Below are 16935 nucleotides of genomic sequence, written 5' to 3' on the forward strand. Positions count from 1 at the left end.
TATCAGGGCCCCCTTTTCGAAAAATTAAAATATTTCACGGCCCCCTCTCGAAAAAAAATCATAATATAGACATATATTATTATAATATTTATTGTATTTATATTCAATACAAAACATACACAGCGAATATTGAAAAAATCAAATACAAATATTACATTTTTAGCATCTTACATACACATTATCTCCTATTTTTATATAGATAGATACATTGTTATGAATCTATAAATTATTAATAATCTAATAAACAAATTAAGAATTAAAAACATAAAAGAAGTTTAATAACAATTTAAGGTGATGGATGTGTTTCAATACTGCTACACAAAAAGTCAATATCAGGTGAAATATTTGTAACTGCAATTCTTAGATTTCTGCTTTGAAATGAAACTTATTAGAATATGCATATATTTACTCATATTCATTAAGCGCTGAAATACGCAGGAAGCAAAATTTGTGAACCCGCACCAATGTGTGATTTTTTTTTTCATTAAAATATAAAAAATAACAAAAAAGAAATAATAAATAATAAAAATTAAATATGTTTCCTTGGGGGCCATGAAATAATTAAAACATTTTCAATTTGTTTTCATTATTTCATGGCCCCCAAGGGGGCTGTGGCCCACAGTTTGGGAAGGCTGTTCTAAGGCACTTTTCACTGTATCAATCCACCTACATCTTGGTCTTCTGAGTCTTTTTCCTGCCATACTGGCAAAGAACATTTGTTTAGCTAATTTTTCATCTCCAATGCTGTTTAAGTGACCATAACACTTCAGATTAACTCTGCTGACACATTTTTGAATGCTAACAATATCAAGTTCTTTCATAATATCCTTGTTTTAACATATTACTGCCACTGATGTAATACATCTAATGAGTCCCCTAATCTTTCTCAGGACTCTCATATCTGTGGTCTCCAGTCTTTGATCAAGAGTTTTATTTCTAATCCAGATCTCAGATTTAAATTAGAAGATTCTTTAGAATCTTCTAATTCATTTCTAATAATTAATTTGTGCAGATTCATGTTCCAGTTGATTCCATCAACTGGAACATGAATCTGAACAAAAATATTCAGAAACGAGACTCACAACATGGGCTTCCACAGTAGGACAGCAATAGGCAAGCAAATTACCCAAACCAACATGAAGTATCATCTTCAGTGGTGCAAAGCGCATATACATGAAAGCTTGGAAAGCTGTGTTATAGATCGACGAATCATGCTGCGCCCCTCTAACAAGCAGATGGATGGATGTGGTGGATACCTGGTAAAAGTCTCTTACCAGAGCATGTATGAAATTATTTCATGAGATGGCAATGTGATGGTATGGTCCTGTTTTTCTTTGGCCTCAGACCTCTGTTTATGGTGTCATGAACAATGAACTCCAAGAGGTATCTGAAAATTCTGGACAATGCAATGTTTCCTACTTTGTGGGCATTTCTATGGAACTGACCATCATCTCCTTCAGCAGACAATGCACAATGCAAAATAACATCTGTAGGATGAACTGGAGCATCAGGTGAGGTCAAGGGATGTGTGCCCACTCAACAGTCCAGGATCTCATTACATGACTACAGGAAGACTGGTCCAAAATTGCCATTGATTGCTATTGTACATACACTTGTGGAAAGTATGCCCCGTAGGATTGCTGCAGTAATTGCAGTGAAAGGAGGCCCTATATCTTGTTAAGGTGGGTGCCAAGGCTGTTTGTTCCTCATACTATGGTGTCCATTCATGTCTTTCTAAGAAGTGTGTGTGTGTGTGTGTGTGCGTGCACACACACACACACGGATGCAAAGCTGCATGAACAGTTTACAGAAAGCAATTTGCATTGCCATTCTCTGTAAGCTGTTTATTTGGAGATTAATGCTTTTTTATAATGCTCCTAACATTTCATGCATATTACTATAAATTTAAAAGTTCTTTTTGTAGGCACTTCATATACACTAAACTGCAATCTTATTTGAATCATGACTATGATTTAAATAAAATGTTCATGTACATACCGAAATATTAACATAACTTACAGATTCACATCTGATCCAGTACTCTGTCATTCCAATGTGACTCGGAACCTCCAATCTAATTCCATACTTTCCCTGTGCAATATTCACATCTGGAGTTACTTCACAACCTACACACACAAATAAAATCAAAATATATATCTTACAAGTATTGTTACAGTTAAATATCATACACACATATATATATATATATATATATATATATTTAAATTGTAGGCTATGTAATAGATTTTTCCTAAAGCAAAAAGGTGGCATTGCTTTATTGGTTTTGTATAAAAAGAAATTAAGAATGATATATCAAAATATTATTATTATTATATAGGTATCTCGATGGAGATCAAAAGACTCAATGGAAGATCCATGATGAGTCTTTTGACATTATTCACACAATACCTATCATACCTCTCCTTACACTCGTTCACTGATGAAGAACCACAACCATTCCACCCATTTACCACCCTCAAGCAAGAAAATCTAGTCCTAACACCCTTCATAACATACTTTTACACAACTTCCACTGAAAAAAGTCTTCAGTGTCAATCCTAAAAAACTCCTTTAATAACTTAAATATTTCTATCAATGGCTCCTCTTTTCATTATCAGCTAATTTTTGAAGCCTACAGACTGTAGATCTGTTTTTATAGGAAGCATTCCATAGACATACCACAATCTCTGTCACTCACCTCTGGATCTCTGCCACAACTTCATCTCAAAGGAATCTGGAAGTCTAGATCTCTGTGCAGTAGTCCAGATGGGGCCTTATTAAATCCTAATATAAGGGAACAATAGTCTCTCTCCCTGCTTGTTAGTGTGTTTTCTTCAACAATCATAATCTGATGTGCTGTTTTGATTACCTTTGCAATATGCCTTCTGAACTTCAACTTCTTGTCTACAATCACACCCAAGTTCCTGGCCTCATCAGTCTCCTGCAATTCAATTTCATCAATACATTACACAACTTCTGATCTCTTTCCAAAGTGCATCACCTTACGCTTGGCCACATTAAACTGCATACATTTACCTTTTCCCATACTACTAGTCTAAGTCTTTCTGCAGGATATCTGCATTGCCTTCATTTACCACTGCTCTTCGCAGTTTAGCAACAAACTGAATATTTCTTGTCAAATTATTTCCTATATCATATATACAAATTAAACAACAAAGGACCAAGAATCGAGTCCTATGCTACACCACTGGTCACTTGTCTTCTCCTGGACTCAACTCCTCCATAAATCATTCTTTGATATCTATCCATCAGTCACCCTCTAAATCCAAATCACTAGATCATTATCCATCCCCATTTGCTCCAATTTATGCAACATAGATCTATTTGGATTCCTGTCAAATTCCTTTGCAAATCCAGCAATATTACTGCATAGCCATTTCCCTAATCCAACTCCTTTGTCACTTGATTATAAAAAGTAAGCAAATTACTAAGGTAAGTACTTACCCTTCAAAAAACCATGTTGTCCCTTATAGAGTATCATTCTTAATCCATCCAGGTCTGAATTTTATCTTTCACCAATTTCTACAATACCTTAAATATCACTCCTGAGATGCAGACTGGCCTATCTATATCCAAAAAGAAACACCGAACTTTTCGAAAATAGAAGAAACTAGTGGCACCGCCTGTTGTATCTTTTTGTTGTCGAAAGCAGCAACAAAAAAAAAGTTATAGTGCCAAGAGTGACAGTGTATTTTGATGAACAGTCAGAAAATGAGTTTCAAACAGAGAGCTGCAATTGACTTTTGTGTTAAACTTGGTAAAAGTTTTAACGAAATGCATCAAATGCTTATCCCATACTCAAGTTTATGAGTGGTTTAAGCGATTTCAAAGTGGTCGTGAGATGCTTGAGGATGACGAAAAGCCAGGCCATCCAAAAACCTAACTGAGCAAAGTTAACATCCAAAAAGTAAGTGATTTCATCAAAGAAAACCCGATATCGTCTGTGAGATTGATTGAAGATGAATTGGGGATTCCAAAATCAACTGTGCACAACATTTTGATGAGGAGTTTGGGCCTTTGTAAACTGAATTTGTGATTTGTTCCCTACAAGCTGACTGACGACCAAAAAAATTTATCGAATTGAACACTCCAAGGACCTCATTAAAACTGCTTGTAAGGACTGAAACTTCCTTGAAACGATCGTTACTGGTGATGAAACGTGGTGTTTTGAGCATGAGCCCGAAACAAAGCACCAGAGTGCTGAGTGGAGACCACCAGAAGAGGGACATCTGAAAAAAAGTTGCTGGGCAGAAGTCAAAAGTAAAGACAATGCTGATTTGTTTCTATGATTTCAAGGGCATTATCCACAAAGAATTCGTTTCGCCTGGCCAAACAGTTAATGGGTAAGTTTTACCTTGAAGTTTTGAAGTGATTGATAGAAGAATTCATCGCATACAGAATGAATATCATGATGCAGGCAGCTGGTCACTTTTGCACGATAATGCACCATCTCATTGTTTGAACATTGTGAGACAGTTTTTGAGCAAAAACCAAGATTGTGTGTTGGATCACTTGCCGTATTCACCTGATTTAGCACCCTGTGATTTCTTTCTCTTCTCCTGACTTCATTTACCAATGAAAGGAAAGTGATACAACAGCATTGAAAACATTCAAGCAACAGTAACCACGATTCTCAACAGTATCCCAAAAACCGATATAAAAAACTTATTTAACGAATTAATTGACCATGCCAAACGCTGTATTGAAGCTGAGGGAGAGTATATTGATTGAAATAAATGATTTGAATAATTATAATTGGCCTGTGTTTTATTTTCTATCAAAAGTTAAGTTTCTTTTTCGACTACTACTACTATGTTCACTGGGCATCTACAGATGCCGTATGGTCACTCCGATGCTCAGTGATGTTCCACACCAGGCCTTCCCATGTAGTCCCGTTGTTTGCTTTTCTGGCAGCCTATTACTGTTCTGAGAAGTCCTCCTTCCATCCTTTCTATGTGTCTAAAACATTTTAATTTTCTTCTGTCAATATCCTTAAGAAGCATTAAAGTTCTACTGATCTTTTCTAACACCGATTCATTTGTATGCCTTTCAGTATATGACATCCTCAACAGCCTTCTGTAACTCCACATCTCAAAAGCAGATATCCATTTCTTATCTGACTTCTTTAGGTTCCAAGTCTCGCATCCATAAGTCGCTGTTGGGAAAGCAACTGCATCCAAAATCCTCAACTTTGTTCCCATGGAGATAGATCCATTCTTCCAGATTTTAGACAGGTCTGTAACTGTTGTTTTAGCCATTCCTAACCTTTTTCTGACATCTTTTGAACAGCAATTCTTCACATTAATAATGGATCCCAGGTACTCTAACTTGCTGACTTCCTCAATTCTTTCTCCATTAAGGTACACTTGTTTCTCAAGAGCGTCTCTGATTGTTTTTCCTTTGAGAACCATGATCTTTGTCTTGCTAGGATTGAATTGAAATCCTCTGTTATTACTGATCTTGTTAACTTTGTCAAGAATTAGTCCTAGTTCTTCCATGTCATTACAAAGGAGTACTGTATCATCAGCATACCTCAGGACAGGAATTAGGATAGGAGGTAGATTGCTCAGTAGATCACTCTACCTCCTATCCTAATTCCTGTCCTGAGCTCATCCAATGCTTCACACATGATGTCCTCTGCATATATACTAAACAAGTGAGGAAAAAGTAAACAACCTTGCTTAATTCCTTTTCTAACTTGAAGCCAGCCAGTCAATCCAACACCTGTTCTTACTGTGGCTTCTTGCTCCTTATAGAAGTCGGCTACCAACCCGATAGCTTGTTGAGGAAAAAACTCATTCTTTTCATTATTTCCCACAGTTTCACATGCTCAACACAGTCAAAAGCTTTAGAGTAGTCTAAGAAACACATTACCAGAGGGAGTCTGAATTCTTTATATTTTTCTATGATCTGTCTAAGGCAAAGGATCTGATCTCTGGTGCCCTTACCTTTCCTAAAACCTGCTTGTTCCTCGGGCATCTCTGCCTCAACTTTGGCCTCAATCCTATTTTAGCATTTGGCCTCAATCCCTGTATAAATAAATTTATTTATTTATTTTTGATACTATGGGAACTGTAGCCATTAGATAAAAAAAAATTGTGGTGTACATGATTGAATTTTGCTGTAGTGTTATCATCGAAATGTATTTTAGTTATTATTATTATTATTATTCCAGGCAACTCCAAGGAGTCGACAGACTCATCGAGGGAGGCCCTAACATCATGTCAAGAACAACTATTTGACATTCACACGGTATCTATCATACCTTGCCTTGAACTCATTCATGGTCGTAGCACCGACAACAGACTCTGGCAGCTTATTCCACTCATTCACCACTCTCCAAGTAAAAAACCTAGCTCTAACACCCTTGTTAACCACATTCTTGCCCAGCTTTCATGCATGGCCCCTAGTCGTCCCACCACCAGTCCTATTTTCAAAAATATCTTCTCGATTAATCTTATAGAAACCCTTCAATAATTTGAATGTCTCAATCATATCACCCCTTTTCTGCCCATTGACCAATTTTTGCAACTCAAAAATCTTTAACCTGTTCTCATAAGGTTCATTCCACAGACCTGCTATCATCTTGGTCACTCGTCTCTGGATCCTCTCCACTTCCTCCCCATCACGAAGAAACTCTGGCACCCATAACTGGGCACAGTAGTCCAGATGGGGTTTTATCAAGGCTCGATACAGAGGAACAATAACTTGTTTGTCTCTGCATGTTAAAGTATTTTTCAGAAGCCATTTCATCCATTTAACCCCTGCTTGATTTATTATTCGGACTCTAGGTATACAGTCAGCCATTGCTTCATGCAAACACTTCTTAACTGCCTCCCATGCACTATCAACTTCTAGTCCTTGCAGTTGTACATGCCATGGCACTGAACCAATCAAACTCCTAAACTTGTCATACTTTCCAGCCCGATAATTCCACATGTACCCTGTCTTAATTGAAAATTCCACACCTTTAGCCACCTCCCAAGTCAAGACCCTATGATCACTCTCACCAATTGGTGGCAATGTGGTCATATTTGTTACAGTCAAATCCTCAGATGTAATTATTAGGTCAAGCACTCTCTGACCCCTAGTATTTTCCATTACATGATGTCGCAGATAGTTATCCCTTAATAACCGCATAAAATCCAATTCCTTCTTCCCGTGTGTCCTCTCCTCACTCCAATCAATGCGACCATAGTTGAAATCTCCCATAATAATTACCCTCCTTCCACTCATTTCTTCTATTTGCTTGTGCATACTGTCACCACCATCTTTTCCATCACCTGGTCTATAGCAGCACCCAATTGTATATTTTGTTCTGCTACCCACAATCTCACACCAAATGGCCTCAGATGTGCTCTTTTCTCTATTCTGTAATTCAACTATTCTCCTTTGCTGCAGCTATCATCAAGAATACTCCTCCCCCCCATTTTATTTTCCCTGTCATTCCTGAACACATTATACCCATCACATTCAATCCCGCTAGCTATATCATCTACAGTCAGCCATGATTCACTAATGCCAATAACCTGTGGTCTGGAAGTGCCAACCATGGCCAAAAACTCTTCCTTCTTGTTCCTAATACTCCTAGCATTAGTGTACATGAATTTAAGACCCCCCATTAGCCCCATCCCTACCTTGATGCCTTATATTAACTATCCCATTCTGATTTGTTGTCCTTATTCACTCGGGCATGTTATACTCATTCATACATTCAACTGCCTCCCTAAGGTCTGTATATCTCCTCCTCCCCCCTTAATAAATCTAGTTTCCCTGATTTTGCACATCCACTACATTCAGCAACGTTTTTTCAAGTCTCCTTACACCATATCCATTGAAATGCAAGCCATCCATCCTATATAGATCCTTTTGCCCATCGAACTCACTTTAGGATCTTTTTTTAGTGGGGTAACTCCTTGAAGGTGTTTAACAGACCTTGGCACTGTACAATGAAATGACATCACCATATTTCAACTAAATTCTGAACTTGAGATAGTTACAATCAATTTTTAGAATAAGAGTTTGGTTACAAAAGTTTTCATGATTGTATGCTTAGGTACATACACTATCTACCAATAATTGTCCAGACACTTTAGCAATTTACAATTGATACCAGCAAGAAAACCTTAATATTGGGTATGTCCACCATTGAGTTTGATCACCTTCTACATTCTTTGAGGGAGGTTTTCCACCAATGTGAGGCAGACATCAGGTGGAATTTGTCTCCATTCCTCCATCAAAGCAGCACTAAGTTCGGTGACAGATCGAGGACGTTCTGCTCTGGACCTCAATCATTGCTCCAATTCGTCCCACAGGTGTTCGATGGGGTTGAGGTCAGGGCACTCTGCGCAGGCCAGGGCAGTTGTTTAACATCCATCTCTTCATACCATTCCATAACAGCTGCAGTGTGTGCCACTGGTCTTCTGAAGTGGCACACAAGTGTTTACCATGGTGTTACTGGTGCTCTGGAACTCACGGATGATCTATGCCAATTGTAGCCGATTTTTGCGTGCCACCCGTTTTAATACCTTCCTGTTCCATACTCCTTCTGTTCAGTCATTTTTGGTGGCTGCCCTGGGTGTTTTCCTGCATTAATGATACCAGAATGTCTTCATTTGTTGTATTACATTGTCAACCGTTGATTTTGGATGCTCTAGTTGAGTGACAATAGTATGTATGGGCATGCCACCAATGTGACAGCCATTGAGACCTCTCTAGAAAGTCACTGAGTTCACGTCATGTTGCCATACCACCTGTATTCAACTGCTACAATGAAATATTCCATAATTTCAAATAACATTACTGGACAATTATTGGTAGATAGTGTATCTCGCAATGACATACATAATGACAGTCAAATCGAAATCAAGCTTTGATTTGAAAAACGTTTTTCAAGAATGAAATTCTTTCATATGTCATGATCTAGTAGGATTATAAAATTTATATACCTTTCAAACATATGCTCATTGCTGGGGCATCATCCTTTGATTTGTAAATGGACAAATATGTATCTCTCAATGAAAAGTAGAATGTTCTGAAGCCCTTAAGTGTAAAGCGTTTGGGCCTGTAAAACAAAATCACAAAATTCAGTTCAATTTATTTAGCATATGGCTCACATATGAAAAGTTACATTACCTTATTATTATTATTATTACCCCAAGACCTCATGGAGTCAAAGACTCATCTGGGAGGTCCTTTTATCACCATCATCCGTGCCTTGAACACATTCAAACTCTTTGCAGACACCACACTCTCAGGCAAGGCATTCCAATCATTCACAACTTTGCATGAAAAAAACCTGCCTCTCACTCCCCTACTCACACCCTCTTTATACAATTTCCAGGAATGATCTCTGGTTCTCCCCCGATCTCCCACTATTTTCTGTAGAACCTCTCCAGCATTGATCCTATAACAACCCCTTAATAACTTGTACGTCTCTAGCATATCTCCCCTCTTCCTCCTGTCCACCAGACTACCTTAATCAATCGCCTTTGGACCCTTTCCAACATCTCTTCATCCTTCTGAAAACCAGGTAACCAAATCTGGGCACAATAGTCCATGTGTGGCCTAATCAAAGTTAACCATTAATCCTTTATATATATGGACATAGTAATTGACATATGTACAATAATAAGACATAATACAGTCATAAAAGAGACACTCAAGAATAGGCTACAACTGAATGTCTAGGTTGATTATCCAGTCGACTGCACTTGGTGTAGCATGGATGAAGTTTGACAGGTTTCCACTATATGTACGTTGACACATTTTGCTGTAATATGATTAATTGTCTGGCAGGGTTATCCACAATCGCACCTGGGTGAGGCAATCATGTCCCATTTGTAAAGGTGGTCTGCACATCTGCCACGTGTGTGGATTTGGTTAAGGGCAGACTAAGTTTTCCAAGGTAGGTCACAACCTGAAGGTATCTGTGTTGGGTCCACTAATTCATGGGAGATCCCTGCTGAAGTGTTCCACCAGGACTCTTTCCACTTCTCCTTCATGTTGAAACTTGTCTCTGCAAGATTGTTTGCTGTTAAGATTGGAGGGTGCCTTGACTTCAGCCTGTTTATTTCTAGGGGTGGGATGTCTTTTGATTCAGTTCAAAATTAAATGCTACTGGTATTGACATTATTAATGCTGTTATATTTTTCACACAAGGCACATCCAGAAACTAAGTTTCACTTAATTGAAAGGGAGATGGTAAATCCTGTTTTATTTTATAGCCGGGTCCGAAACTCGGATCGAAATCCATAAGTTTCAATTGGTTGTAAATGAATGAAATGAAATAAAACATTTTCAATATTACTTTATTGTCTCAAGTTTAAACATACTCTCAGTTACTTCTCCATATATTCCCCCCCCATACACTGGGATATTTGTCACATCAGGATACAAGTTTTTGTAGCTCATTAAAGTAGTATGCAGCCAGTATTATGATCCAATTTTTCAGAAACATCACAACATTACTGTTGTTGATGTTTCTGAAAAAGTTGTTGAGCACTAAAAATATCTTTTCAGTGGAGAAAAAGATGGAAGTCACTGGATGCAACAGGGTAAATGTTGGAAGATTCCCAGATGAACTGTTTGAGCAACAGCATGGATTCATGTGTTGTCATGAATCAAACCTACTCCAGAGCAGGGGAGGCCTTGTATTTTGCTCTGAAGATTGCCAGTTTTTTTTTTTTTCGTCTCACAGTAAACATCTGCATTTATTGTTGTTCCTTGAGGCATAAAGTTAATGAAAAAAACACTGTATCTGTCCTAAAACAGGATACACATGCTCTTCCTGGAAAGCATCGGCTTGAATCTCTTTACATTTGGAGATGCACTATGCTGGCATTGCACTGACCACTGTTTACACTTCTGCTTACTCTGGTGTCATGTTAGGAATCCAGGTTTCATCTCCAGTCATAATGTGGTTCAAAAATTCACCACCTTCATATATAAAACTTCCAAAAAAGTTCAGTGATGCTGTTACCATGCATTTTTTTTTGTGATCAGTGAATATTTTTAGCACCCATCTTGCATACAATTTGCAATACTGTTAGTGTTCATTGATGATTTTGTGTAGCAAAGAAAAAGAAACATTTACTCAATTCAGAAATTGTGAATCTTCTTTTTTTTTTATTTTTTATCAAATATTTTCATCATCTGGTCAAGCAGATCGACCATCATTAATCATCGCTAATTAATGTTCGGTCTTCATTGTGCATGTTCACCCCCACACACACCTCCCCTTTCACTGAATGCTCCACACCATCTTTTCACCATTCCATTACTCATGGCATTTCCTTCATACACTTCAGTAACATGCCAATATATTTTGGCCAGTCAGACATTTCTGGCATTCAGAAATTTTTTGTTCATTTTATGACACAGCGGAGAACCTATCAAGCTATGTTTAGAAGATTGAAAACTGACAATATGTTATCCATCATATACTTCTTAACTCCTATGCAAGCGAATTCCCCTCCTACCAACCTGTATGCCTGATTGGAACTTAATTTCTGGATGGGCTTAGTACTGTTGAGTGATGCAGAAAATCAAAACTGTTTTGTTATATTACCTTATAGAAATATACATTGCATGGACAAAACATTAGATACCTACCTAATAGAATGTCAGTCCTCCTCTAGCACAAATAATACTCTACCAATACTCTCCGAGGCATTGACTCCACCATATGCCAGAGGTAATTCCAGCCATTCCTGTTGCAGCATTATCCACAACTATGCCTTACGTGTCGGTCTCAGATACATGGACCTGATGTCTTGCTCTACGGCATCCCAGAGAGATTCGATCAGATTTAAATCTGGGGACATTAGGAGATGCTGGATGGTCCCAAACTTAGATGAGTGTTCCTCTAGCCATGCCTGGGTGGATTTGACCCAGTGGGACAGCACACTGTCCTGCTGAAACAGACCATCAGCTGCAGGATGCATGAAGGCCATGAAAGTGGGTATGTGATCAGCCAGCACATTCTGGTAGCTCGCAGCATTAAGGACCTCTCCAGATACATTAAGGAACCTAATGTGTCACATGAGAAGGTTCCCCAAACCATCACAGAGCTACCACCATCAGCTTAGTACAACAGATAATGGGACTCAAACCACACAACTCTGGTCCAGTCTACAGTGTGTTCCAGTTTTGATGGTCCCAACATCAGGTGAGGTGCAATGCCAGATGGTACAATGATGAGCTATCAACAGTGGTACACGATTAGAGCATTGGCTCCTGTAGCTCATGGTATGCAGATGATGCTGCTTGGACCTCTGACATGGAAACTGGATGTGATTTGTGCTGCCATTGCCCTGCAGTTGGTCTGTACAAGCTTGGACAATCTACGTTGACCCTGGTCATCAATGGCATGTGGTTGATCACCACCTGCTTCACTGGGTGCTGGTACATCTGTTGATGGTACAGGTAACCCTCGTATAATACAGTACTTATACAACACGGTTTCGATATAACGCGGTCTACAAATCGTAGTATCCCTTGTTCAACGTGGTTTTGATATAACGCGGTCTACAATTTCTAGTAACCCTTTATTTATTTTTTTTTTTTTTCATATTTTTCACCGCAGAACTTAAAAATCAAATTTTATCTTCGTTAAATTTGTGTCTGCCAGTATCGCGCAAGTAGTTATACGTATCGAATTTTGTTTTATTGTATCACTGAATAAGGTACTGTACATAGGCTTTTGTAGTCTGTGTCATTCTCAACAAATAGTGCAATTAGAGACGGATGGAATAAAAACGGCACTAACTAATAAATCACATGTCCCCTCTCACAGAAACTATGCTGTATAAACTTAAGCAAAACCATATGTTGCACCAAAACACAGTATCTAACTAAAAACTATTGTCCAATTTTTCAATTATGAAATAAGTGTTTGTTTTATTGCATTTGAAATTCTCGATGTCATTATGACAGATCACAAAGGCTAACTTAAAATAAAAGACTACCAAGAATTGAAACATGCCATATAATGAATGTGTGAGTTTGCCTGCCAAGAAGCCATAAAATTCAACCAAGGGTTGAAACGTTTGTGTGAGTTGAGCCAGTCAGTAATGAGAAGTTGCATTGGAACGATAAATGACACCCTGTTGTGAATGTTGTTATGACAGTTTCAGATGTTATGGAAAGAGAATTAGCATTTCAACTGAACACTTGGCAGTTGCTTTTGTCTTTGGATCACACGATCTTCTGTTAATATCGCACGTCTTTATAGCTGCTGTCTTGTGTAAAACAAAATTCATCTAGTATGTATTGTAACAATTAAAAAAAAACTTGAATAATTTATAAGCATATAAAAGGATATCACCTGTAAATCGATGACATGCCCTCCCTCTGGCACGAGTGCCATAGGTTTGCCATCAAGGGTTTACTGTATAAAGTGTTTATTGTTGAAAATTGTCTTCGTTTTCTGCCAGGAAGGCGCATTTAAAATGATAAGTGTGTTATTCTCAAGCTGAGCAGTTTATTTTCTGGTGAGTTACATACATATGTAATGCTTTTTTTTTTATGTAAAAGTTTATTTTTATTGTAATGGCCACTAAAACTGCAACGAAAGGGGAAACACCAACATTGAAGAGGAAATTCATTTCTCTCGAAGAAAAAATTAAAATCTTGGATCGGTTGAAAATTGGAGAAAAACCATGAGTTGTTGCAAGGACTCTGAATTTAAATGAATCATCAATTCGAACAATCAAACAAAATGAACATAAAATCCGAGAAAGTGTTATTGCTGGGTCAACAGTAAGCGCAAAGCACGTTGCTCGTGTTCGTGATATTCTAATAGAAAAAGTGGAGAAATCTCTAATGATTGATAGAAGATTGCACTCAAAAGAAAATTCCTTTGGATGGATACTTTATTAAGCAAAAAGCTCTCAAAGTTTATAAACATTTAAAAGAACTCAATCAAGATTCTTCAGAAGAAATCTCTCAGCATGGATTTTGTGCCAGTAAAGGTTGGTTCAAAAACTTTAAAAAGCGGTTTTCTTTGTATAATCTTAAAATCCAGGGAGAATCAGCATCAGCAGACATTGAAGCTGCCTGGAAATACTTAGCAGAACTTTTAAAAATCATTAAAGAAGGTGAGTGCAGACCAGGTGTTCAATGCGGATGAATCTGAGTTATATTGGGGAAAAATGCCAAAACGCACCTATATTTCGAAAAATGAAAGATCAGCTCCTGGATTCTAAGTTTCCAAAGATAGAATTACTCTACTGTTTTGTAGTAATGCATCAGGTGATTACATAACAAAACCAATGTTTATTAACCGATCCACAAATCCTCGTGCGATGAAAGGGCTCGACAAGTCCACCCCACCTGTTTATTGGCAGGCCAACAAAAAGGCATGGGTTACAGCTAGCATGTTTGAAAATTGGTTTTTCAAGTGTTTTGTACCCAATGTAGAAAGTTACACAAAGAAAAAGAATATGGACTTCAAAATTCTACTAATTTTAGATAACGCACCAGGCCATCCAACAAATTTAAGCCATCCGAATATTAAAATAACTTTTTTGCCGCCTAATACTACTTCACTTATTCAACCACTCGATCAAGGAATAATATCAACATTTAAGTCATATTATATTCGGCGAACATTTCAATTAATTTTGGAAAATGGAATCTAATCCAAACATGACACTGCCTCAAGCGGCGAAAGAGCTTTCAATATTGAATTGTGTAAAAATTATTTCTCTGTCCATTAAGGAATTACAACCCTCTATGGTGAATACTTGCAAAAAAAAAAAAAAATGGCCCGAAGCCGTTCTGGAACAAAATTTCGTACTTCCAGTGGATGCCAAGCTACGTCGTATAATAAACATCGCACACATTTTTGGTGGCGAGGGCTTTTGCGATATGGTTGAAAACGAAATTAGTGAATTAACTGATGGAGAAACAGATTTAAATGAGGAGAAACTGGTACAATTAATAGATGGCGTCGAACCAAATGGCGGGGAAAGTTCTGCCGAAAATCCTGATTGTGATGAATCCGTTAAAGAATTCAGTTTAAAGAAATTAGCAGAAGGATTGGACTTGGCAAGAAAGCTAGGAAGTTATTTTATGGATAATGATCTCTCAATGGAGTGCTCGGAAAAATTCACGAGACAATTGGATTTTTGTTTAGCACCATATTATGAACTTAATAAAAAATTGTAGCATAGTGGAAAGCAAAGTCTTATTACTGACTTCTTGATGACTAAACCAGCAAAAGTATGCAATGAGAATTATACAAATGATGTCCAAAAGATCTGAAGTGGTGACGACCTCCGGCCACTTAAAGAACATCTACGAAATGTTATTTCTGAAGACAGTGATGACGATTAAAATATGCGCTTTATTTTACTGTGTCTAAAACATTTATGCATTATGTGCAATGAAAAAAATATGTGCAATGAAAAAATATGTACGATTTGTAATTTTTATAATTTTATACTACATATTTGTCTCATAGTTTATGTTTTCTTAACTTACATGAATTACCTGAATTAAATAAAAATATTGTTTTGTTGGATATGTCATTGTTGTTTATATAATTTAAAAAAAAAAAAAAAACGATTCAGAACCTAACCCTACTCTTTCCACGTGATCTAAGTCTCGTATAACACAATTTGTATAATGCGCCATTTCTATGGAACCTAACATCCGTGTTATACGAGGGTTACCTGTATATGCGTGGTCGGGTTGCCTTCGAGAACCCTAGGGTTCTTACCACTTGGGCAATCGAATGCTCCATCTGTCCTTCACCGCTAATATGTCTATGATCAAAGTCACTAGAATTGCCACATTTACTCATGTTCGTTGATTGTGATACACTGTTAGGAAGCCCCAATGTCTGCCCATTTACTGTCTGCATTCAGTATGGGTATGTTTCACTTTGTGTGGGGGGATGCCAGTGTTAACTGCCCATCACCCCTATCTCTTCACAACTATCCAGGAGCTCTGGACCATACCTGGATAACCCAGTAAAGTTCTTTGAGATTCAATAAGAAATTCATATACATTTATATTATAAATGAATCAACTGTTTGACTGGCATGTCAGTTTCAGTACTTGTAGTATTATTTGATATATATCTTTTCCCTGAATAAGTTTAGAATTTTAAAATTTGAATACCCAAGCATTACTCCATTTACATTAACATTTTTACATAAAAAAGTAATTTCATTTGCAAACTGTTCATAAGCTCCAGCATTCACAGCTATGTTGTCTAGACTGCTGATGGTTTAATGTTCATAGATACAGAGTATTTTTGATTCAGATGTTAAGCATTATCACTTAACTGTTCACTGTGAAATATCCTAGAAAGGAAGGTAATATACAATGTTTGGAGATGGATGGAGGGAGGAGGGAGAGAATTGTATACAGTATTATATTACCTAAGATCATTTTACCAAGTTTTCATTTTGTTTGCCTCATAACAAACAAGAAGCACATTAGAGCCAAGACAGTAATTTTTTTTTTAAGCTGAATGCAAACTCCTCCTCTTCATTTAGAAGATGAGGAGGGGTTTATATTCAGCTAAAAAAAAAAAAAAAAACTCACTGTTCTTGCCTTTGATATGCTACATGTTTGTTACAAAGCAAGCAATCTGAAATGTCAATGCAAAATGAATAATTTTTTTTGTTTTCTTTTCAGTCAAAGTTAAGGAAAGGAAATATTCACTAGTGGTATTAGAAAGTGGTGGCAACATTCCATAACTGATTATTTCTTTTCTAGTGGATGTATGGGGAAGACACCTCTGCAATTACAAAATTACACTTTTAAGGAATGGAAGTGCATCAAATATTCAATAAAATAATCTTGGAGCAAAACGTAGTTGTGCTGCTCTTAATTTGTTGTACTATGCACATAGCATAGTACAGCAAATTAAGAACAGCACAACTGGAAGTATAATGTTTG

The 16935-nt window shown here is 37.3% G+C and overlaps 1 protein-coding gene across 1 annotated transcript in view; it reads right to left on the reverse strand.

Moving 5' to 3' along the window:
• Positions 1 to 16935, reverse strand: part of LOC150095090 (unc-112-related protein-like) — a 170609-nt gene that overhangs the window by 44554 nt on the left and 109120 nt on the right. The window contains exons 9-10 of the mRNA XM_090411416.1: positions 8970 to 9085; positions 2020 to 2126 (exon numbers count right to left, since the gene is read on the reverse strand). Coding sequence (XP_090267542.1) covers positions 2020 to 2126; positions 8970 to 9085 — 223 coding nt within the window. The remainder of the gene's footprint in view (positions 1 to 2019; positions 2127 to 8969; positions 9086 to 16935) is intronic.

Source organism: Typopeltis vanoorti, chromosome 21 (assembly GCF_054136105.1).
Source record: "Typopeltis vanoorti isolate ZY-2024b chromosome 21, IOZ_Tvanoo_1.0, whole genome shotgun sequence".
Taxonomy (NCBI): Eukaryota; Metazoa; Arthropoda; class Arachnida; order Uropygi; family Thelyphonidae; genus Typopeltis; species Typopeltis vanoorti.